The 25,500-nt window shown below is 39.6% G+C and overlaps 1 protein-coding gene across 1 annotated transcript in view; it reads left to right on the forward strand.

Annotated features, from left to right (window-relative positions):
- The window catches only part of cdh12b (cadherin 12b), a 154,822-nt gene that overhangs the window by 41,076 nt on the left and 88,246 nt on the right, over window positions 1-25,500 (forward strand). The window contains exon 2 of the mRNA XM_072667018.1: window positions 22,774-23,251. Coding sequence (XP_072523119.1) covers window positions 22,994-23,251 — 258 coding nt within the window. The 5' untranslated portion in view covers window positions 22,774-22,993. The remainder of the gene's footprint in view (window positions 1-22,773; window positions 23,252-25,500) is intronic.

The raw sequence follows: 25,500 nt of genomic DNA on the forward strand, positions 1-25,500 counted from the left end.
CGCCTATAACTGCACAATGAATAAAAGCCTTCCCATTTAGATGACATGCAAGCAATTGTCCTATAGAAGCAATGCAAAAGCCATGAAGAAGGCAGCATTCTTAACAGTGAACAACATCCTGTAATGGAGGCACAATTACAGCAAAGCAGCACAGGAAAAAAGAAAGAAATGCTCAGCTTGCAGTCTGGAAGTCTAGCAGCGTCACAACTTCAGAACGCAAAGTGCTAATTGGCCTCTTTCTCTATTACCCCTCCATTATAAATCTACTAATGCAAATGAGACATGAATAATTGATCTGGAACATATGAATATTGTGTGCGTGGCTAAACGATACTGAGTTTCTGTCCTCAATTCGCATATTCCTTTTTCTTTTTTCTTTCCAGGCTAGCCATATGAGCTTTTACTAACAAATTGGAAACCTCTCTGAACTGCAGATCGATGCAGACCAAAATTGTGATTTAAAGTGAGGGAGGTTTGGGATTATCTGTTGTCACATATAGCCAGAGCAAAATAAAACAAAATGACATGTACAATAAAGGGCCAAATACCCTAGAGAGTAGAAAAGCATATACATGCACAGTCAACTGTAAATGTAGTCATTTAGCCAACCAGCACTGCATTTCTCAGCTCTTGTCCCTTCTTGTCAGTTAGGTGTTATATAGAGGAGCATGGGGTAGATGGTAACACTTTGTCTGTTAGACTATCTGTGATTGCACATTAGATTTCAAACTCAGGATCAGAAAAAAAAGTAAGTAATTACCTTACAGGTACATTTTATAATGGAGTGCTGTATGACTAGCTGACTGCCGAATGCCATTGTCTAAACCTGAACCTTTTTTATGATGAATAGATCAATATAAATCATAAAAATATCATACGAATAAAAGCATTACCATTTTTGCAATCTATATAAATTAACTTTAAAAAGAAAAGCAATCCAAAAATAACAAAAACTAATCAGATTACATTAGTCTGTTAAGGTAATCTTTTGGATAATGTTACATTTTTAAACATTAATCAGTTACATTTTTACATTTACATTTTTAAATCTGTAATGGAATACATTTTTAAAGTAGCCCTCCCAACATTGATGATCTCACATAGATACATCCATATACGTTGATTGTTCCAGTTCAAAAGTACGACATATTTAGCTGTTAATTCCACCTGTCCACTGGTGTTGCTGTTGAGCAAAATACACACAAACACACACTGTCTGTCATGTACTCGAGGAAGAATAAAAAAAAAACAGTGCTGGGAGAAAATCCTGTTGGTTATGAACTTTTTGGAGTTTATGAAAAAGAGAAATGAATGCACTGACGTCATCGGTAAAGGGTAAGGATTCATCATTTCACTCTGGTTAAGGTTAGTTTAAGTTTAAGGGTTAAGGTGTAAGTGTAGATTAAGGTAATTTGAAATTATGTCAAAAAGTGAATATATTACATATGTCAAATCATCTATTTTTACTTAATTCATTATCAGAAAAAAAAACCTCATAAATTATCTAAATAAATAAATGCCTCAGTTTCACATAAAGTCTTTTAGCTTTTACCTTCTGTCACTTTGGGAGGGTTGTGGACACTTGCATCAGTAAGTGTTATGTTATGTAGCTGTTTCTTGTTGGTGAAACTGTGGGTGCTACATCCCTCCTAACACATGCTCACACAGTGCTTGTAAGTAGTTGGGAGAAATGGTAAATGGGGAAATACCGTCTTTTCTACCTATTTACAAGCACCAGGTGAGCGTGTGAGCATGTGTTGGAAGGGATGTCCTGGGGCAGATCGAGGGAAGAGTGCCATGTCACTGTGACTAGCAGGCTAGCAAGGGGAAGATTGATGGCTGGAGCAGCTGAAAGTAGAAATGATGGAGCCTTTTAGCGCCAGTCGCCCATATCAGGCTCAGCAGGCCGCACTGCAGCACACAGCAGCATGCTAGAACACCATCTCCTTCCTTTACTGGCCAATAAGAACTGTCAGCATGGACAGAAACATGAACATCGAGCAGCTGTCATATTTTTTAGTTTGACAAATGATACAGAGCAAGGAAGAATAAGAAACATGATGTTAATTCCTTCAGTCGTAAAAGTCCTGCAAGAGTCTTTTTTATTTTATTATTAGGGTAGAGAAAGGCAGCAGGTGCTGTTCTACAGAATCAATGTTAAGCTGGTGTTGGCTGTCCATAAACTGTGTCCCGACTATGTGACTGTCTGTGCTTCAGTCTTAACGTCGATACTAACCTCATTGTAAGCCTGTTATGTGGTATTAAATACACACTCTAGCACACACATACACACACAATGTGAATCTCGCTGCTCTCAGGGGATGATATGATAGATTGTCTCCCTTTGTAAACCTCATTTCTTTAAGGGTGCATCTCATCATAAGTGTTACGCTCATTTAACTGCAACCCCAGCCTCTGATTGGAAGCACTTCACCAAACTCCCTCGGCCCCATTTTAAGTCAGCAGGCCATCTTCGGTCTTTATTGAATTCTCACAAAACAATGCAAGAACAGGGGTGAAAGCAGAAAGAACACATCAGTTGGATCTAGTAAACGCCCTGTGCCAGGAGCTGCTTCCAGACATCTCAGCAAAGAGGGCCAATCAAAATTTGCATTTAGATTAGACTTGTAATGGAAAAATGGGGCAATGAATCTTGTGCCACTAAAACAGACTAATGTGCTTATTTGCCAAGTGAAAATATGCAACTTAAACACTTAAGTAGAATATGTATAAAGAATTTACTTTATGCGACCAGAGACCATCTTCCCCAGTCATATTTGGCCGATAACGACATCCTTGTTTTGCTGTGGCATATCGAAGAAACCCTACATATTAAAGTCAGTATGATTAGCGCAAAAGACCCTAATAAAGAAAACTGTTGCCCATTAGGACAGGTGACTGTCTAGAACTGTGGGCAGTGCGGTAGTTTACTTGGATTTAGTTCCTGGGCCTCAACTGACACTGAATTAGAGCAAACTCTCTGAAAGCATGACTCCCACCATCAGAGTTAAATAGATTTTATGAGCACCCCGTCGTCAGTGCCAAATTTTAGTTAACTTTCCTCTGTCCAAGAGTTCTCCCACCAGCCATTTTAACAGCAGCTTCACAGTAACAAAGGCAGTTAATTAAGCTTGGCTGCTTCTTAAGAGCCGTTCACACACAAACAATGCGCACATGTCAGAAAATTAAACAGTGAAGTTCATAATCAGTGGCCACCCCAAAGCTCATGAACAAAGCTAATGTAATCTCGCTCATGAAGCTCGTGTATAACTCACTCGCGTTTAACTGATCACATGCACAGATTCTGGCAAGGGCGTTAAGCCCTCAATATACTTCTAGCCGAGACAACATTTGCCTGGTTTCAGCGAACAAACTGACATCATTTTGGTGAAAACGAACAACCACACATGTCGACTGGATGCTTAATTTGCCGCGCCACGGACATAGCAGATGAACACACCCTGCCACAAAGCATGTGATTGGCTGGTGGTAAAAAGGCAGTCCTCTTCCAGTGGCCATGGAAATGACCATAAAACAGCACAACCCGCAGTACTGGAATACTCACACACAACAGCAAAAATGAAACCACAGAGAGTGTGTGAGGTTGTAAGAAGGTGGATTCAACTGCTTTGTTTAGTTTAAAGTTTGCCAAGGCCTTGAGGAGAATGCTAACTGCCAGTTCTGTTATCTGTGTCCAACCATCCTATACACCCAAATAAACCAGAATAAGGCAAGTTATGCTCTCTGGGACTCCCAGCCACAAATAACTATGCATGATAGAACCAACTCTTGGACGACTGAAAATGAATTGAATCCAACATTCAGAACCTGTTTTAAAAATAGCTTTTTTGTAATTCTGTGTAGTTTGCCCATGTGTAGTCACGTGACTCTGCCCTGTCCAGCTGGTGACATGGAAGCAACATGAAGGAGAAATCAAGAACTGAGCCAACTGTGCACCTGATGTATTCGTTTGTTAATCATACTCAGGGTAAAATGTTCAATTGATCATGATACTAATTTGAGGTTGTATCGCCCAGCACTACTATAGGTGCATATTTTCCTTAGAAGAGTTTTATAAGAGGCTAAATAATAGAGATACTCTGGAATAATTCTGTCCAGGGAGTACTTTAGATACACATGATTTGTTGAACCTAGGCAAAACGTCAGGCCTCCTAACTGTTGTTAAACTGCTGCAAAAGATTTTGCCTAGAGAGCAGAAGTTATTCTATGGTGTCAGTGTTAAGTGTCGAGGATATACTGGGAACAGGAGGTAAAATCAGCTAACTTAGTGTAAATGTGCAGACCCTGTCTAGACTAGCCAGGTGTGGTAGAGCAGATAAAGGGCTGGTGTTGAAGAGTGAGTCTTCGCATTTATCTCTTATTTTATTCTTTCTGTTATTTTTGGTATTTTGCTTCACTTGCTTAATCCAAATTTATTAATATTACAAATTCACAGGTCTTCATTTTATGCTTATTTTAGTTAGCACCCCCACACACACTTTACGTCACTGGTTTCAGCGCCTCAGCTGGATATGGCTACAGACTTGTTCCGCCCTTTCCAAGTCATAAATGGCAGCCTCCCAAGTGTTAAACGGCATCAGGCCACAGGCACTAAAAGGATGAAGATGTGCCCTCTCCTCCTCCTCCTCCACCTCATGAAGCTGTTCTCTGACTAAGAGCGCTGCGTGCCACTCCACTGAGCCCTATTTAAGACTCACCGCTAAGCGCTCTCAAATCAACGCTCCGATGCCTTCATTTACTCCTGCGCCTCAAAAGTACAATTCAATCAGCTTCTTTATCGTCTTCCTATGAAGGAGCTTGTCACTGCCTCGGGAGCCAAAAGATTTGTTTTCTTTTCAACCACCCCCCCACCACCAACCCCACCACACCCCATAATCATGCAAATCGGATCAGGGTCCTATTGAGCAGTCAGTGGTAATGCAGGATTTCTGTGCAGAGCTTCCTTCTGGGTGTTTTATGCATGAAGACACGAGTTGATGTTGTAGAATAGGAACATATGAACATCACCAGGGGTTAAAGTAACAACAAGGCTGAAACTAATTAAATCCAGACTCGTAAGAATTGAAACACTTGTGATTAGGCTGTGTCAGCTGACAAACATTGCTCACTTGGGGGTGTTGACTAATCCTCATTAGTCAAAATCCTCAAGACCAGCTATGATTTTCACCTTCAATGTGTCACAGTCAAGTTGCGCATCACTGTTTTGTCAGCTAGTTAAATTAACTCTACGAGTATGCAAGCGCTCAGAGAGAGTGAGGCCAGTTATACTCTGGGACTCCCAGTGGTTTGGTGCATCACCTACGATCTCCTGATAATAGGGTCAACATTTAGACACCTGCATTTGCCTTGTCCACACCAAACTGCCATTTTAGTTCTTGAGAACTCATGTGTTTCGCATCTATTTTTTTTGCATTATGCATGCTCACTATGTTTTTCTTGATATGCTTGACATCAAACTATGTAACATACTCTTGCCCTATATTGGCCTAATATGCCTAGGTCAGCAATTTACAATTGTTTTGGGAGTTTTTGGTGTACATAACATAACATACCTAAACCTTGGGAGAATGACCACGCCCCAAACGCCCTTCCTGTCCCTCAAGCCAACCCCTTATATAGCTTTGCTTCTCAGTTCAACTCTGTGTCAAATAAACATTGCACCCACCTCCACCCCCTTTCGTCGCTTTCTCCTCCTGGGGCCGATCTGGACCAAGTCAATACAGCCCATTGGCTCGGAGTTCAGTGGTAGAACTGAAGGCATAACGCACCACTGATTATGAATGCGAGCGGTAGACTAACCAGGGTTTAGTTCCGTTTTTGGAAAACAGCAGTGGCAGGTCTGTGCCTACTGTTCTAGTTGCTGAGCCACAGCTGATCCCTTGGCTTGCTTGTAGCCATGCCAACACCCGACCCAGGGGTTGGTCAAGCGAAGAATAGGCACCTCACAAAATTGAGTTCCTGTGCTGATAGATACAGGATGTTCTGTATCTGTAGTTACTTAGTGTTCAGGTAAATCTTTAGCCTGCCTCTTCTGTGCTTCTGCTCAAATCACTATCTGAAAAAGCATTTTTACTGTTACTTAAGCCAGGGGTGTCAAACTCATTTAAGGAAATTGCATGCAGTCCAATGTCAAGGGGGCTGGCACTGTGTGCATCTTTTTTTTTTTTTAAACGAAGTATAAAGTTCTTCATTTGCTAATGAAGAAATTAAGTGTCATTAGCACATCTTGGCCAAAGTGTGCTGCTGGTGGAACAGTGGCTGACTGACTGACATATGACAACTTTGCAGAATTCACACAGCGTTATAACAGTGCTAGCTGACATTTATGGAGAACATCAGGTTCTAAATATTGTTACTGACATGTAAGTGAAGCCACACAGTGTGGAACACAATCAACTTCAATCAAATGTGTTATTTATATTTCATAAGTAAAAACATTTACAGAGTTAACGAGCTGCACGAGTTCTCTGAGTTTGACCAGAGACATTATAAATGAAGAGCTGTTTATGTCCTGAGCGGAGGAGAGTTGAAAGTATTGTAGAGATCTGCAGAAGCGTAGCAGCCAGTACAAGCTGAAAAATCATGTTTTTTTGTGCATTATTTGGCTGAACGCTACAAACTATTCATGAAGTTTTTGTTAGATTTGATCACTGATTAAAATATTAAAATATTTGAAACAGTAGTTGAAACAGTAGTTTCACTTTCAGTTTATTAACCTTTTGGTCTCTCCCCATTCATGGAGATGGGAGCATGGTCTTGTTTGAGTGGAAACAACTGCCCAGCAGCATTGCAAAAACTAGGCACTATGGTTTGACACATGGTTGTCCACACAATGTCTCCACTGAAAACTCTCTGTTGTCCCACCTCCAGCTGAAATAGAGCTTCTGATGGGTTCTGCTGTGAAGTTAGACTCACTTCCTCCTCGTGCCTATAGGTCAGTGTCAGTGCGAATTAGGGAGAGTAGATTTCTTTTACTAAGCAGCTGAACTCACTTAAATGGTTGCCATTATGAACACAGATACTAAATTTACTTGATGGGCTGGATTAGAACTTTTCTCAGGCCAGTTCTGGCCCGCAGGCAGTATGTTTGACAACCCTGACTTAGGCCGTTAATTCACTGAGAGTTGAAAGTATTGTAGAGATCTGCAGAAGCGTAGCAGCCAGTACAAGCTGAAAAATCATGTTTTTTTGTGCATTATTTGGCTGAACGCTACAAACTATTCATGAAGTTTTTGTTAGATTTGATCACTGATTAAAATATTAAAATATTTGAAACAGTAGTTGAAACAGTAGTTTCACTTTCAGTTTATTAACCTTTTGGTCTCTCCCCATTCATAGAGATGGGAGCATGGTCTTGTTTGAGTGGAAACAACTGCCCAGCAGCATTGCAAAAACTAGGCACTATGGTTTGACACATGGTTGTCCACACAATGTCTCCACTGAAAACTCTCTGTTGTCCCACCTCCAGCTGAAATAGAGCTTCTGATGGGTTCTGCTGTGAAGTTAGACTCACTTCCTCCTCGTGCCTATAGGTCAGTGTCAGTGCGAATTAGGGAGAGTAGATTTCTTTTACTAAGCAGCTGAACTCACTTAAATGGTTGCCATTATGAACACAGATACTAAATTTACTTGATGGGCTGGATTAGAACTTTTCTCAGGCCAGTTCTGGCCCGCAGGCAGTATGTTTGACAACCCTGACTTAGGCCATTAATTCACTGAGCTTACAATCTTTTTAAATATGGGTTTAGGCTACTCTACCCATCTCTGAATATCAGGGCATTTGTACATGAAACATTAGCCAAAAGGGAACATGAATGCCTTGTGGAGATGATTAGCGGGGATGCTATGTCTAAACTTCACGCTCTGTATACTCTCTCACCGTTACGTAACTCTACCCCATCTGCTGGACTAGGTGTGAATCTAAACACAAACTGACTTGCTCACCCAAGCTTTGTGTGTTACTGTTTCCCTTTGTCCAATTAACTGCAAAACCAGGACATGCTTGGCAAACAGCTGTTATTGCTGCATGATAATGGCCGTCATAATAGTTTGTGATCACTGTCCTTCACGTCAAGGAAATAAATTTGTTAAATCATGGCTAATTAGCAGAGCACAGGAGCCACACTGAAGGCTGGACCAAAGCAAAGCTAGTTTTCAACAGACCAAATTGTAATTTTTAATAAAGACACACAGAAACACATCTGTGTAGTTGTGCAGACAAAGTAACTCAATGTTGATAAAAAGAAAATATACATAGACCATACTGTTGTAACTTTTTAAAACTGGTTTAGGGATGGGCAATTCATCAACAATTTTATATAAAACAACAAACAAATATAAATCTCTAAATATAATGTTATCCATGTCAAATATTTAATTTTTAATTTTGTTATTTTAATTATGTTAATTATTTTCCATGACTCTTCCCCTCCACCCAGACTGTGACATAGAAATAACATGGAAGAGAACCCAAACACCAACTTAACTGAGAAACTTAATCATATAATAGTTAATTTACCACTTTAATTAATGGCTGAAAATGTTATTACAAACTTCTATTACTAAATAATAACTCCACCAGTTTCTACAGAAGTCCCTGTAGTTACTGAATAATACACCTTAGTTTGTAATAAGTCTTGTTGTGGAGTGTTAACGGTTTAACTGTAATTGAGCTAAAATGATCAATTAACCATGAGCTTGATTTGAGGACCACTAGGATAGTACAGTACAGAGCAGCTTCTGAATAGAGAATATATTTAGCTGGGTCAGAGAATAAAAGCATTTGGTTGAAAGTGTTTCTGTAAAGTGTTTCTATTAGGCAGCATGTTTCAAATTAACACAATTATCATTTACTAGGCAACGCACTTATGGGAAACCAGAGGGGACCAGTGCTTTTAATGCAGCCTAATGAAGCGTCACATTTAACACAAAGTAAACGTAGCAAATGAAAGAATTAGATATGCAAGTGATTTATTGAACCAGAAGACTTAATTTCCTACTTGCTAATAAATGCTTTCAACAAGGGACAGTTCATTCTCAGCGAAGAGAAAAATAATGCTGCTAATTATTAAATGAGTACTTAATGACAAGCTCATACTATTCTAAATCAAAGAAATGTCAATTATAAATAGTTTGCCTTTGGGATGTTATCTGGCATGATGATGACTTACAGATGACCCACTACATACCTTAATCTACACCTGTGCAGGTGTTGAAAACCAGAACTTCAGTGTATGTGTTGAAAGCTCTGTAGCAGGTGCTACACTGTACTCCATATGGCTACACAACATTGTTCTGCTGTTCTATCACTTTGCTAGTTTATGTCCAGAACACCCTTCTAACCAGGAAGCACTGTACTGCTGTCCACAAACGGTACAATAATACTTCAGTGTAACACAACCAGGGCTGTAATTGTACCTTTTTTAAGAGATAAGTTTTTTAAAAAAATGAAATATGCAAATGAGACCTTTAATCTTCAAGTTTTTGTTTTGTTGTGTTTGTTTACTGTGTGCTGTGACCAATTACAGTTCCTGTTAAAGTGGGGGTTTGGGTGAATTGGAGACATTCTTTCACAGTCATTTTGGTCAAAATGATGAAGATCAGTCCTTAAAGGAACGTCTGACTATAGGGAGCTCTGTACATATATAATCTTTTTTTTACAATAGTTTTTTTTATTTAAAATAAAATGTGTGTAGGTTTCCATCATCGCTATATATATGGTAATAAACTAGTTTGCACTCTAGTCATCCAGCCTTCATGCACACATTTGCACATGTACATGCACATATTTGTATATTTTTGTTTTTATTGTCTTTTGTTTTTATTGTCTATGCATCATGTCTAGTGTCTATTGTCCTTCCACTATTGTTCCACATCCTTACCTATTACCACAATCCTCTATTAGTATAATGACAATAAAGTTGTCAGGGAACTGTAGGAGCCATGGCTTGTGCTTCTTGTCCTGTTTAATTGGTGTTCACATCAGGGATGTAGTAGTCGCCAAATACACATTTATTTACATTTAAAAACATGTACATTTTAAAATCATTTAAGTGGTGCTTACTCAGCTTGTTTAAGAATGAATTAACAAATGTATAGATTTTACTCATGTACTGCAAATGAAAAAAACACAACAACTCTAAATTGTTGTTTCTTTGTTCAGCGTCACTAATGAGGAGACCAATTATTTCCATGGAAATTGAAAATGGAAACATTTCCATCAACTCCACAAAAGAAATGTGATGCTAAATAATTGTTTATTAGGTAAAACCTAACTTAGAAATGACAAATGAACTCTCTGTGTTTGTGATGGAGTAGTTTATAGCAATCTCACTGTCTGAAGTTTGTTATCTACCAGATATAATGTTCTCATTATAAAACAGCAATGCTCTGCTGAGCAGAGTGACAGTATGACAGGCAAAACAACGTTCAGAAGTGCAGTGGAACTGAGCATCTTGATCAGTGAATCATCGAGTGTGGTGCATATCCACATAAATTGAACAAAAGTACTGCACTATATTTGCCAACATGATGCACATATAAGTCCCTCTGGAAAAGAGCTTCAGATAACTGCCTTAAACATATTTTTTTGTTGTTGTAAATAACGTAATGATACAGCTTGACTAATGTGTGAAACGTACTACTAGCCATGCGTTTTGTATTCCACAACAGTGGTTTGTGACGCTAACACAATGTTAAAAGGGCTACATTTTTAGATTTGTTCATTACATATTGAAATGTATTTACTATTAATAATAATAGTGTTACGGTGCTTCTAACCATTGCCACATATGTAACAGAAAACACTAAAATATAAATTGCACTAATGATTAGTGTATGGCCATCATTCCATACATGATAAAGGTGTGATTACATGCTCTAAATGCTTTAATTGATGTAATTGCTCTAATCTTCTTAGAATTCATATAGCACATATTAATCATCCTTTTTGAAGCTAAAACAAACAAACAAACAGAACCAAAGCAAAGCTGATGAGGGGAAGTCTGTCAGAAGACTCTACCACTGTGCTTATTTAAAAATACTTCTGTTCAAGACCCATGAAAGAGGAATCAATGCCTCTGGTGTGGAAGAGGCTAGACGGGCTGGATCCAGCACTCAGCTGTGAAAGGGTGTTCTTTACTCTCTCTAAGAGGAGTCAAACTCTGACAGCTCTGCCTGCCTCTCTCCTCCTCCTCTCCCTTCCTCTTTCTCCTCTCCTTTCTTCTCTCTGCTCGTTCTTGTTGTCTGACCACGGACTGGACCGTGAGATCTGAACATGCAGCAGCAGGAGCTCTGAATCCAACACGCTCACCACGCTTGCAGTTGAAGCCACACAAGGCAGAAGGGCTTATAAAATAAAATAAAAATGAAGCTTCTGACCTCTTAATAACCTCCAGTTTTGAGTACAGAACCTTGCTCGCCTATATTCGTGTGCAGATGAAAGAGCGGAATTTGCCCTCTTGTCTTCCCCCTACTGTGGACCTCAAAGTGGCCTAGTCTCGAGAACACAGACATATGACAAGCAAGAGGGAAAAATACATAATTCACACACTAGGAGCACTTTTGGAGCTGTCAAATAATCCTCTCTCATAATCATACGGTTTCATTCATGCTTTGTCGGTTGCATCATATGGGCTCGGGTTTTTTGGCAGCCAAGCCAGACGGGTTCCCACAGGGCTTTGCTGACTCAGAGCCTTCCCTATCTCTCTCGTCTTCTTTGCCTCTGGCCATTTCTGTCTGTGTGCTAACACCGGCTGTGTCTTCAGGGGTAAAGGAGAGTTCACGTTCGTTCATCGATGGAGTTTGACTGTCGTTCAGTAGGCCAGGCAGCTGAGGAAGCAGATGAAAAAAGTAAATACAAAAATAAAAAACAGGAAGAATTACTTGCTGTTGGCAAGAACTGCAGCCTATGCTTTCGATAACGATGCCAGAGATATTTATTGAATTAATTCTGAATCTTTAATAAATGGCACAGTCCTAGCTCCTGCTTGTTCTACACCAGGGTTTGTTGGGAAGATAAGAATACAGGAGGAAAAAGAAAAAAGAAAATCTTGTCACCGCCACAGTGGGAACGGAATAGAGTCCTTAGGACAGTTTGGAGATTAAACAGCCCATGCAGCGACAGACATGATTGCCGCTTAATCCACTCTGCCGCAGGCCTCTCTGGGGTTTAAGCTCTGCATCCATGTGGGTTCGAGACTAGCTTTCCTCCGCTTGCTACCCAAGCTTGGGGCTCAGGGGCTTGGCCATTATGAGCAGCTAGCAAGGGGTAGCAGGTACAGGCAACCAGAAAAAAGCCCTATGCAGCTGTTCCAGATGGCATGCTGCTTAATAAAAGGCTTTGTTTAGAAAAAAGGACCTGAAATGTCTTATTCTCTCAGGGGAATCTATTTGTTCTCAATAAAACCATTCCACTCAAAGCTCCTGATCCAACAGTGTTTGCACTGCCAAATCTTATTGACTGGGCTATGAGGGCAACAGCAGGAGAAAGCCAATGTACGTAAGACTCTGGCAAAGATTTCCTACCACACCCAGTTCCACATGTAGAGAAAGAATCAGTTACACATGATGTTTGTTTGTGTTTGTGCATTTATAGCCATCAGCATCGATGATTGCCCAGAACAAGCTGGCAATAAGTGTGAGACTGGACAAGAAAAAGGATATTATACTGAATATATATGGTGCATGTGAAGTATAGCATTGCTCTCAAGATATTTTCTAATATTATTTCCAAAAGGGTAAGTTTAAAAGGAGGGAAAAAAAGCATAAGTATTATATAAGTATAAGTATTATTTTATTATTATTTTATTACATCTATAATTTTATTACACTATTAGTCAGTTTATCATGGAATATTGATACAATGTTAAAAGTGCTATATATATATATATATATATATATATATATATATATATATATATATATATATATATATATATATATATATATATATATATATAAAATAACTGCTCCACAATATCACAGCCTTTGTATGCTGTATTCTACAGTGTACATAAGTCATGATGAATAAACCAACAGAAAATGTACAGAACAATAAGCATGTATCATATAATTTAGTAAATCAGATGTATTTGTTTAGGGTTTTTACCATGTCCCAAAGCAGCTTTACACAAAACTGTTAATAAGACAAAAGATCAACAAAACATAAAACATAAAAACTCTTTCAAAGCTTGAGGAAGAAACCTTGGATGTAACCAAGACTCAGAAGGTCAAAACTACTTATAAATTATTGATTGAAGACACAGTACCACCACATAAGACTGTTATTTTGCTTAGATATAATGATATAGTCATAGTGGTGATGGTAAGAATAATGAAAATAATGTTGATGGTTAATAGTAATAATAAAAATTATCATAATAACTTCCCAATCCAAACGGTGCTGTGAATGCAAACACAATCTCCCACACCAAGAATCCTTACTTAGCCATTACATGAGTCTTCCTGCTGTGTCTGTAATAAGGCCATATAAAACACAGCACTTGTTAGAATCCGCAGCTTCAACATTGTTACCTTGTGAGAAAGCATTTTGGTGTGTGTGTGTTTGTAGCAACATTTTTTGATAGATGTAAGCAAGTTTTCTTTATCTATTGGGCTTGGTACCAAGTCCAAAAAAGCTTTTAAGCAAGACAAAACTGTAGTGTCAAAAACATATTTTTATTTATTTATTAATTTATTTATTTTATTTCTCAAACAGTATTTTTTATTTTTCTACATTTTACAGTTTTATCACATTTCTTGCCCATAACATTATCCATTATCAACTATTCATTTAAAATTAAATTAACAATAGAAATGCTCCAAAACTGTTCTGTAAAAAAAATGTTAGCTACCTTAAAACCATGCTGGGATGGTACTATTTCCAACAGACAATAATCGTTAAACAAATCCATAACACAACTTCGTCATATATCTGTGTTTTATAAATGCATTTTAAGAAAATATCTTAAAAGATCATAAAAGATGAGTTCAATCAGGTTTTTGTAGTCTATGTACACATATAATGTACAGAAAAGTATGTAGTAATATATCCAAAATACAGAGTGTGTTGAAACAGGCTGTTTGTAAATGGCAGTACTTCAGTAAAAAGCTCTAGAGGAGTTTGGCAGTCTTTGGGGTGGCAAAGCCTCTGCCCTGAAGTTGGCACTGGCAGGATGGCATGCATCTACAGCGATCTGCCTGTGAGAGGCTCTGCGTGGGCTGTTCCACTGAGAGAGCAGTGTCCCTGCAGTGCAGCAGCCAGTATCAGCAACTATTCACCCCTCACTCTATCTTTTATTCATGAGTCCCCTCGCTTGATTATTTATTTAGGTGGGTCCAGTCCACACTTGCTGTTAGTCTGCTTTATTTTCTTTTCGTTTAATCTTCCTTTGCCTTCCCGTCCTCATTTAACACATATTTCTCTCTCCCTCTCTCTCCTTCCCCCGGTTTTCTTTCTCTCTTCCTTGTTTAGTCTCGGCTCCAGGGCATCCACTGTTTAGTCATGCCAAGGTAAACAATGACAAAGTTTGTTCTAGATTTTACATTCATTTTCCTTGCTGTTTTATCTCATGCCAGTACTCAAGATATAGGTGAGCTTGAGAGAGAGAGAGAGAGAGAGAGAGAGGGAGAGAAAGACTCCAGTAAATATCTCAGTGCCTGCCTGAAATGTTTGTTGAGCTTAGGTTAGCAAACACTGAATCCAAATGCAAGGAATTCTAAAACTCGCTGTAAACACAAATCATCAAATATATTTCCAAGAAGGATCAGTGTCCACAGAACTCAGTCTTACCTCGAATAGGAACATATGAGAAACCATTTGTTGTTTTGATCAGTCCACCTTAATTTTTGATGGTAGATCTCTTTAATTTAAAACAGTTTCCCACTGCTGACACTTAATACAATCAAGGCCATATGCTAAAGAAATGGCGTGTGCCATGCAACACAATGGTCAAAACATATTTTACTATACATGAATATCCCATTTTTTTTTGCAGCAGCAGCAGAAGTAAATTGTTGTGTGTGTTGTGTATACTAAGTATTTTATAATGGTGGAAAACCATAACTGTAGGCCATTTTAGAACTGGAGTTATTCCTGTTATAGATTACATTTGAACCAGTAAAACTAGTGTTGGCTGCACTGCAATTGCGCATTACACTACTATACTATAATGTATGTATTAACTAATCTTAATAGTGTGAGTTTGGCACAAAAGCACAGATTTGTTCAAAGAATATCCTAACCCACGGGGACTTCCTAACAGGAAGTGATGTAGCATTTCTATGCTGACCTACTTTACTTTAAGTTCTCTAGCTGCTCCACTGCCATCATTATCTACCATTTTTGTAATAATTCTTCCAGACGTTAGTAGCTGAGTATGTATCTTGGATATTTGAGTGTACTCAACTTTGACACTATACTACAATACTGCATTCTAGTTAAAACTAGTTAGTATTAGTTATTAATGTGCAATTGGGATGCATCCTTTGACATCAGGTCAAATCACTCAAAATAAAAAGATTGAAATGTTTATCGGATTTATTTTTTTTGTCGGACCTGTCGGAAACAAGCACTCGCTTACCACTTCCTTCTTATCCTATCATTTGCAAATGGCTCACACTCATATACACATCATTTTCAAAATTTCACCCCTTTTAATTCAGATGTTTCTATAGAGATCCAATGAAAAAAGGCATTTAGCAAATTCAGCCAAATCTTGTTCTCATTAGCAGAGTTTGGAGTTTAACAGTGATTGCAGAGCTGCCACTACCGGCCAGAAATAAACAAATTTCAGATGATAAAAAGTTCAAAATTACAACAAACAAAGTCAAAACAACTGAAAATGTAATATAAAATAAAATTTAAACTTAAATATGAACAAATGTTTTGTTATATTTATGGAATGACAGCAGGGTAACATCTACACTGGGTAAACTGTATTTTGTATATTTAAATGGAAATCCTAATGCTCTCACCATTTTTATATATCAGCGTGCAACTACAGATATGTACTTGGAGACATGCAGACATGGAGCTATGCCATGCCAAAGCCCATTACAACCATATATTCCAAGTGACTTTATCATCCAGCCAGGTACTCTTTCTCCCTAAAACAGCCTTGGTTTATTAAACACTATTTTGGCATCCAATAATGACCAAACTCTCTCTCTCCCACACACACCCTGGCCATCGTCACAATTAAAATATAGCCACCCTCGCATCGTAAAATGATGAATAGATCCCAAAATAAGGGTCTTCTCCAGATGAACACCATTTCACTTCCCTTACTCCATTGCAGTCTCAACTGCTTATCTGTTAATCATGTTTACGACAGGCCTGACAACTAATAACTTTCCCTGGGAGTTTCATCTCCCTCATCTTAATCGGAGTCGGCAGCTTGGTGAGCCATATGCTTGCTGATTATTGAAGGTGATGAGTTAAGGGAACACTAAGGCAACGCTGGCGCAATGTTCAGGGAACGCTGTCAGACCCCAGCTTCACGTTATCAGGGGCCGACGTGTGGGTCAATGCAACGTACGCTGTGTCTGACACATGCTAATGAACCCGTCTCATCAGGCATGCAGCGCTATGTATCCCTGGGAAAAAAAAGGAAAAAATGACCATCAGAGTGTTCCGGACTGCCGAGGAACTATGGGAGTAGTCATATCTCATTATATCGGAGCAGGATAAACACTGACCCTCACCATCACACAGATGACCCAAGCAGTGACAGCTTGTCTTGATCATGAACGCAGGTGGAAGAAGGTGTGTGGGGCGGGGGGTGGTATTGTTGGCTGATGAGTTTTGACTTTTAAGTAGCACTTGTGGAAATAAATGAAACAGGATATGCCGCATAACCTTGATAAAAGTAATCTCTCCCGAAGCACTGCTCCAAGTCAATGAAATTAACCAAAGACAATGATGTCAATGAGAGCTCTTCTAATGAAATTTGTGTAGTAATGGCTTATTTTATTATACAACAGAGGGGGTGGGGGGCAATTAGCAGCTGAATTAGAAAATATCAACTCTTGAAACCAAGAGGAATACTCAGTAGAAGACTAATCAAATGAACACTCAACTGATTTACTTTGGTCATGATCTTGCACCGATCTGTATCTAAAGGCAAGACGAGCAAGGTATTACAATTTAGTACAAACAAGGTATTATAGAGACAAAAGAGGTATGTCATGGATAGGACTATCTTCATGTTGCTCCCACAGAAAAAAAAGGTATTACAAATCAGGTAGGCAACATAATGTGATAAGGTTATACAAAGGATATTTCAACAGAGATAAGAGGTGTGTTGTGAAGAATAACAGAGAGATAGATCGCTTTGTGTTTCTCTCTCAGGAAGAACAATTCTTTCTTGTAGAAAGGCTTGGCTTGCAATTCCTTCAGTCTCACCCTGTGCATCGTATGAATTAATGCCTGGTTGAATAGGCTCCTGGTACACAGACCAGTAATGACTGTCCATTTTTGGAGCAGGGGCACCACAGGAAGCTTCTCCAGAATACAATGAGAAATTTACAGAGCGGGAATTCACAGGCCACAGACTCATGTTTTTGCAGCAAAGTACTTGCTACTCAAGTTTAGCCTAGTTGAAGAATTCCACCTCATAGAAACAACATAATTTAGTGAACAGCCGTTACTGATGGGGCCCTCGTCACTAAAAGCCTCCTCAAATTGGCACTTGAGCACTTCACGGTTTTATTGATGTGATGAGGACTGTCAAATTGAGCCTCAAAATAAAAAAAAACAACAACAACAGAGGGGAAAACATTATGTGTAATTGTGGTATTTCAGTTTGACATTGAGCAAATCAACGAGAGTGGCAGAAGAGAGAGAATTCTGACTCAATCAATCTCTCTGTCTGAAACAGTTCTTCACAGACTGCCACTCTTAGGCACAGCAATTCGTCCTGGTCCACCATTGCTGATTAATGCAAATCATCTAACGGACATCCACCAGAAACACAAGTCTTTTCAGGAACTTGCTCTAATCCGGTCCTGTAATTGCTTAACAAGATCAATCATCAAGTCTTAATTAACCTAAATGTCCAGATGTGTCAGAGGCACTCAGTAATGCAGATTCTGAGAGTAATGCAGGCTGGCAGTCTGCAGTGTTCTAACAATTTATCCACTTCATTGGCACTGAATCTACTTGAGAAAACTTTTTTTCCCTGTTCTACTTTGATTTGCAATGCATTTGAAGTGTTATGGAGCTTTATGGTCAGCTTGTGGAACCATTGCAGTTTTTAGGAGCTCTTAGTTTTGTCTTGGTCACCACTTTGACCACCTTACACTGAGCCTCCACTTCTATGGAGCAAAGCACTTTGTAAGTCGCTCTGGATAAGAGCGTCTGCTAAATGCCGTAAATGTAAATGTAAATGTATGGAGCACTGCCGTCTTCCCGTTAATAAGGTCCACACTGGACAAAACACTCACCAAACTCACTGAAAAGACAGTAGTGGACTGCGTCTCAGATCTGCATTTCACCTATATTGGGTGAGTGAGATGAGTTTGACTCTAGGTCATCCCAATCTATAGTGAACAGAAGTGCGCCTCAAAATTGCTGACATCCTCCTCACCTCCAAAACATCCCTGGATAGACACTGCAAATATGAGCTTTCACTTCCATCACCTCAATTCAATGGAATATACCATTGCAGCCTAAGTCGGGGGTTAGGTTTGTCAATTTTCACATTTAGATATAACTTGGTATGTATTTGGTTCACTGTGAACAAATCGAACCACAATGAACCGCATTGAACCACAACAGCTTTACGCTCCATTATCTTGACAAGATATAGTGAAAAATAGAAAATAACAATTGAGTGGTATTGTGAGGGAAACACTGTTATTGCAGATCTATCTGGTTCTTTCTCTGTTGACAAAGCTGCTCAGTGAAGTCAGGGTTTTGTCTTCTGCTTTGTGAATAAGCACAGACATTGGTTTCATTGCTCTATTATTATTACCTAGCTCTGGGAGCTGACTCCTCTGTGGTTATGGCAGTAAATAGATCTTTTGTCATATTCCATTACATAGGACATAAACAAATACATATAAGCTTATCTCAAATGGAATATCTATATTAAGAACTGGGATGTATTTGACAGGGCTTCTAACGTATACTCAAATGCATAACGTAATCTTCTCAGCTGTCTACAGTTAGTCTTCTTTATTTCTTTTCATTCAACACAAATTAAACTTCAGATCTTTCCCTCTACTTTAACGTTCTCAGAGCAGCTCTTTGATATTGCTAGGCTCTTTGAAACAGGGCAATTTCAGCCGATACCTCCAGGTACCCGAAGTCAACTGAACTTCTTATGAATGCCTTTCCCCGGGCAGGGCTATAAAGGCTGGCATGCTTTAGAGAGCTCCTGCATCTGGGCCTCCTTAGGCCACTCGTTGGGTGCCAGCATCTCCAGCTATTGTGCTCCATCACCTGGCAAAACCATCTTAGTATTTGCTCTCAAATGTGCTTGAATGCTGCCAAAGCCAGCACCATGCTGTAGCAGGTGGGGTTCGGCACAGGCCACCTGATAAGCACATTGACCTGGACGCGTTGCGCCAACGATCAATCCTGCAGCCAATGAACCGCGTGGGAGGACTGGGGAGCACTGAGGCATATCAGAGAAATATTGGGTTGGCATCTGGACAAGGATGGAGGTGTGAGAACAGCACCTTTCAGAGGCTGGAAATGCTCAGAACAGCACTGAGACTCACTAATCGGATTTGGGGAAGTGATACAGTGCTGATCACAGACTTCCTGTGATCTACAGTTGAGTCGCTACAGTGCTGCATCTAAAGCCTGAGGAATATTTGGTCTGGCTCTATGTTCGGAAATGTATAGTTGGAAAAATTAGGTCAAATGACTCAGCAGCAAATACGCTGTAAATGAAACCTTAACAATTCATGTTTGGGAAAATCACAGTGCATGGGAATGAATGTTCTAGGCATTATACAGCTACTAGGTTCATCACTGCAGTTCTGTAGTGTTGCACTGCAGTTCTGTAGTGTTGTATTTTCATTTGACAAAAGAAATGGAAGGATGACTATTTCAATGCATGCAGAGTGAATGCAGTGGTCGTCTGTGTTTGTGGTGATGTTTATGTGATGTGCTTTGTTTTTGTTCATTATGGCCAGACATTTCCCACTTTTGAGTGTATGTTACACTTGTTTGACAAGGCCTGGGCTTTGTTTGTTAATCTTGTTTTAAGGGCCAAGAACATATTATTGAAGCGATGGGAATATGATCTGACAGGTAATGATTGATATTCACTATATCAAGGGGAATAGGGCCTGTCTAATTAAATCTCCTCATTGCCACTGAGGGACCCACCACGTCTCCGGAAAATATTTCACAGCCAGTGATGCTAAGCTGTTCAATAGCTGGATTAGAGACCTGATGGATCAATCCTTTAACGGCAAGCTGGTGTCCATGACAGCCGGTGACTAAAACTGCGGCTGATTTTTGTGAAGCTGCTATCGTCTAGCAAAAGGGAGAGGTTGTTCCAGAGCTGATGTGATCATTATATACTGATATTATATCATCTTTGTAATCAAGTGCTGCTGAATATGCTGACACTGATTGAATGCGAATGGCAAATGTGTTGAAATATTCTATTTCTGAGCCTATATGGCTATACAATTAGTATTCACAGCTCTTGAACTTATCTCAGGAGTTGAAGGCTGCTGGAGTATTCTTCTTTTTTATGGCTTTCATACTGTGAGGGAGGGGATGAAAATAACCATTTCGAGTAGTACCTCCTGTGACTGTGAATCACACCAAAGCTGTATGCCCTGACTGCCAATCTGGGAGCCCTTTACAAGCATTCCAATAATAAATGTACATTTTCCGAGGGATTACTGTTACAACAGTTTGCAAAGATATGATGGGCGCAGCTGTGTCTTTAACTCAAAGTGCATATCAGCAGGTCCACTGTGTAAAATTGTTCAAACTTTATAATAGCAATTAGCTGTTACTTCCGAATTAACTGACTCTACTCAGACATTTAGTTATTTAAAATAAATATATTACAAACACTTCATAAGAGAGAGAATGCAACAATGATCTACTGCCATCTGATTCATACACATACACATGCATGACATTATTTTATATGTATAATATGTATAAATGGCCATAAGTTAACCTCAATAATTGGGGCAGTGGTGGCTCAGCGGTTAGAGCGGTTAGAGCAACTGATGACAGGGTTGTGGGTTTGATACCTGGGCTCTGCAAGCTGCCACTGTTGGGCCCTTGAGCAAGGCCCTTCACCCTCTCTGCTCCCTGGGCGCTGGAGTTGGCTGACCACCACTCTGGGTATGTGTGTGCTCACTGCCCTTAGTTCACTTGTCTGTGTGTATGTGTTCACTACCGCAGATGGGTCAAATGCGTAGGACAGGGCTACTCATATCACATTTAAGACTTTGCTGCAGATTATATGTAGATGCAGATTATATGTAGATAACATAAAAGTCTGCTGTTTGTTTATATTTAACAAATAATTCGCAGGACTAAACCTGTTAGTGCCATTTTTTGAAGTCTACAATTGAGAGTTGATGTATTTCTGCATTTTTAAGATTAGTAAAGCTTTATTTCAGCTGTCTGTCTAGTACATGACCAAATAAACCTATTCATTCATGTTCATTTAAGAGAGCCACAGGGTGGAGGTGATGTGGGAGCTCACTGATTGGTAATGTCATGCTCTGAAGAAAGCAGTGTGTTGAGTTCAAATAAAAAGGAAAGCAAGCAAACCTGGATGAACCAGTCTGAAAACAACCGAAAACACTCTTACGACCATTCACTCAATTTTGAGCTCTCAGGAATGAGGCTTTATCCTCCAAATATGTATGATTTGAGCCTAGCTGCAGTCCAATATGGCAGTCTCATTCCGTCTTTCTGTTACCCCAACACCAGTCGTTCGTCAATAGTCGTGTCAGGTAGTGAACAGCAGCTGCATTAAGCTATTCTGCAGCCGAGCTAGCTAAACGAAGGCTAGCTTCTGTAGTGTACACTACAGAACCAACACAGCAAAAATAATAACCTTTAATTCCAACCTCTGTCCTTTCAGCAGCAGTCGCTGCAGAGTCGTTCTTGTCAAAGTGTTTGTGGTCTTTCATTCCAGCCAGAATTGAATATGTTCTGTGGTAAACTGAATCTTATTCTGCTAACTTAACTAAGCTAAGTCTAACCAGCTTCTCTTTCCTGATTCAGAGCATGTTTGTAATTGTTGTTAGACTGATGGTTTAAATGATGGTTATTGAGTGACTGATTTAAAAGTGTGCACCAGATTAATTTAGTGACCCTGTGATCAAACTGAACTGTAATGCAGGATGAGATGGTACAAAAGCCATGTAAACGTAGAATTACCTGCACTTCTTGAACAGGTTACACTACTCCCTGCCGTCTGTAATACGGTATACCGTGGTAATATTTTGAGACAATATAAAGAAAGTGGATACCACCAACCCTAATTGTTTATTAAATTGTAGAGAATACCAGAGTCCTAATTTGTTCATGATTAGTTCACTCATAAATATTTTGTAATGGTGCTTTCTTTGCCTCTGTTATTAATTAGAAAAAAAATAGTGTAAAGCATTACTGAGCTACACAATACAAATCAGCATTATCTAAAAACGATCATTTTGAAACATGAACTTGCCAAGTGGCAACAGATAATGCTAATTTGCATGTATTGTCCTTAAAAACAAATATGTATATAAATATTCCTTTTTGGTTTATTTCAGGTGACGAATGGACTACCTGGCTGACTGGCTTAGTACCACAAGAAATAGGAGCTAAGGAGCGCCAGGCTTTGAGTGGCCCCTTACCTGGTGCATCCTTCACCCCCCCTCCCTCCTCGCCTCCTCAGTTTACAGGTTCTTCTTCTTGTAACCTGGCTCTCTGGTCTTTGTCTTTCACCCTTCTCTGGACTTTGACTGAAACGGCGCCGCCCCAGACCGCCCAATGCTGAAGGGGAACTGTCTGCTGCTGTTCCTGTGCTTCCTCTTCGTGCAGAGCTCCCCAGCTCCTCTCCACACACTGCCTCTAGCTCAGCCCCACAACAGGCCGGGGCACGATTGGCCCCGTAGCCCAGCCGGCATGCTCACAGCAGGCCACAGAGGAGGGTCTGGAGGATTCCAGAGAGTCAAGAGGGGATGGGTGTGGAACCAGTTCTTCGTGCTGGAGGAGTACATGGGATCTGACCCACAGTATGTAGGCAAGGTAAGACCTGGTTTAGCAATGAGAATGGGTGTCCACAAACTTTTTAACATATAGATTTGCACATTAAACTGTAAAGATAGAGGGAAATGGAAACAGAGATGCAAGGAAAAGGGACATTGGGACGTCTGACATCTTAATCTCCAAGATATAACACAAATACATCACTAAGCAATATTTGTTTTAAGCCTACGTCTTGTTTTTTTATGAGTGTTTTATGGTATTAATAGTCTACAAGCATAAAGGATAAAATCAATACATATGCTGGCCTCCTGCCAAAGCTTTCATATCGACCTTGTATTATCATCAGGATGTTCCCCTGGGTTTGCTGGTGGTGAGCTGAAATATGTCCTTGCAGGGATGTATTTGAAGCCAGTGACTGCATGCTGACCTAACGTAACCTCAGAGTGTGGTTATGCTAAAAGTGTTGACGTTAATGAAAGACAGAGAGGCGCTGTCGTCCCGGCAGTCTGACTAACCACTAATACATCAACTCCCTTTCTCTCCTTATGCGCATTTCATCTATTCTCCTCCATCGTCTGTATACAGTACGGGTGGAGTTACAGTATGTGCACTCCAGATTTTCTCATTCCATCCTTGGCCTATGAAAATCTATCCGGATCTCTGTAACGTCGGTTGCTAAAAGTGCTGTATAAATAAACTTGAACTTGAATTTGGATGCTTAAAGATCCAAGGCCGTTTTTATTTGCTTTTTATTTTACCCTGAGGTCCACTTAAGACAATGTTTTTAGATTTATGCACCAAAAAGGGTTGTAATTCATTTAATAGGATAATTTTTAGCCTCTGTTTATCACTTAGAATTAAACAGACTGCTTTTGCTACTGTGCCATTAAGATTGATCTATATATTACCTCTGTTTTGATTGGCTGCCCTGCAGTTTGCCATATTCACAAAGCAGGTACCCTAATAACAATTTGAATATGTGGGGCTAAAATGCTGAATAGTGTACTGTAAATGTGTTGATTTTATGTCACAAAAACAATTAATTCATCACATGCTGTTTGTTTGGCATGGCATCTATTTGGACTGCATGGACTAGGTAGGAAGTGGTACATTTTGCAATGTGAATTATGTCGTTTACTTCAAAAGAGCAAGGAAAATTCAGTTTCCTATGATGTAGGTCCTTTAAATCTTCCTTAAGAGGGAGAAATAAGTCTAAGGTTTACGGCTACTGAGGCTGTAATTTGGAGTCCAATGGCTTACTCTGGGATAATAGTTCCTCTAGCTTATCTGCCCCTGCCCCACAGCAATCAGCCTGCACATGTGCCAGTGTTTGTGGCCAACTGTGTGACTGGGAGGGAGCAGGGGCTGAAGAAGCTGCCCGCTTTTCCCTCTAAGTCACTTAATCCTAAGCCTCGGCTAGCGCTTCAGAATAATTGACTGATTTTGGGCCATATGAAAGGCATAAGGAGATGAAATCTCTCAGCTCTGCTTAAGACAATCTTGAAGCATGCAGAAAATGACAGACATAACTTTCAATACAAGTAAACACCAGTGAGCAGAGGATTTAGAGCTTCAGAACATATATCTGAGCATCCACATGAGCTGCTGCGCTTTCCATTAGTGTCTCAAGAGCATAACAGCCCTGCGGAGGGGTGGGCGGGCAGTTGGGGGAGCAAAGCATACTCTACATAATAATGTCTAATTCATCATAAATTAATAGGACCAATGCTATGTACTTCCACTGAGTAACATAAGTGGGGAGGGACGGTCATTATTTCCAATAATGACACTGCCAACAGGGCAAAGGATGTCATTTTTCTTCTGCTTTTGTTTGCATTTAAAGCCACAATCGGTGATTTCAAAACAGCATAACATAATAAGCCTTTACACGGAAGCATGAAAGGAAAGGGTTGGGGCATTCTCCCACTCCAAAATGAACACTGTAGGTGAAGTGTAGTAACACTTCACATTAAGGGTTGCAAATACATATTGATTACATTGTTAATTACCCAATGATGAAGGGTCAAGTCAATAATTGTTAGAAATAGAGTTAAGGCACATTTTAATTATATACAGGTGTAATTAATGACTTGTGAAATGATGGAGCACTCACTCATATCACATCTAGTATTTGTGCCCTGAACCCTGTAGGTTTATTAAAAAGCTAGAAAGCATGCTGTTTTTGCTTACCATAGCTGGCTTCAAATTACCTGCACTGACTCACTCATGTGCCATCATTCAGCTGATCAGCTGACTGTCAGAAATGCTGACAGCAGAAAAATGAGCTC

The sequence above is a fragment of the Salminus brasiliensis genome, chromosome 22 (assembly GCF_030463535.1).
Source record: "Salminus brasiliensis chromosome 22, fSalBra1.hap2, whole genome shotgun sequence".
Classification (NCBI taxonomy): domain Eukaryota; kingdom Metazoa; phylum Chordata; class Actinopteri; order Characiformes; family Bryconidae; genus Salminus; species Salminus brasiliensis.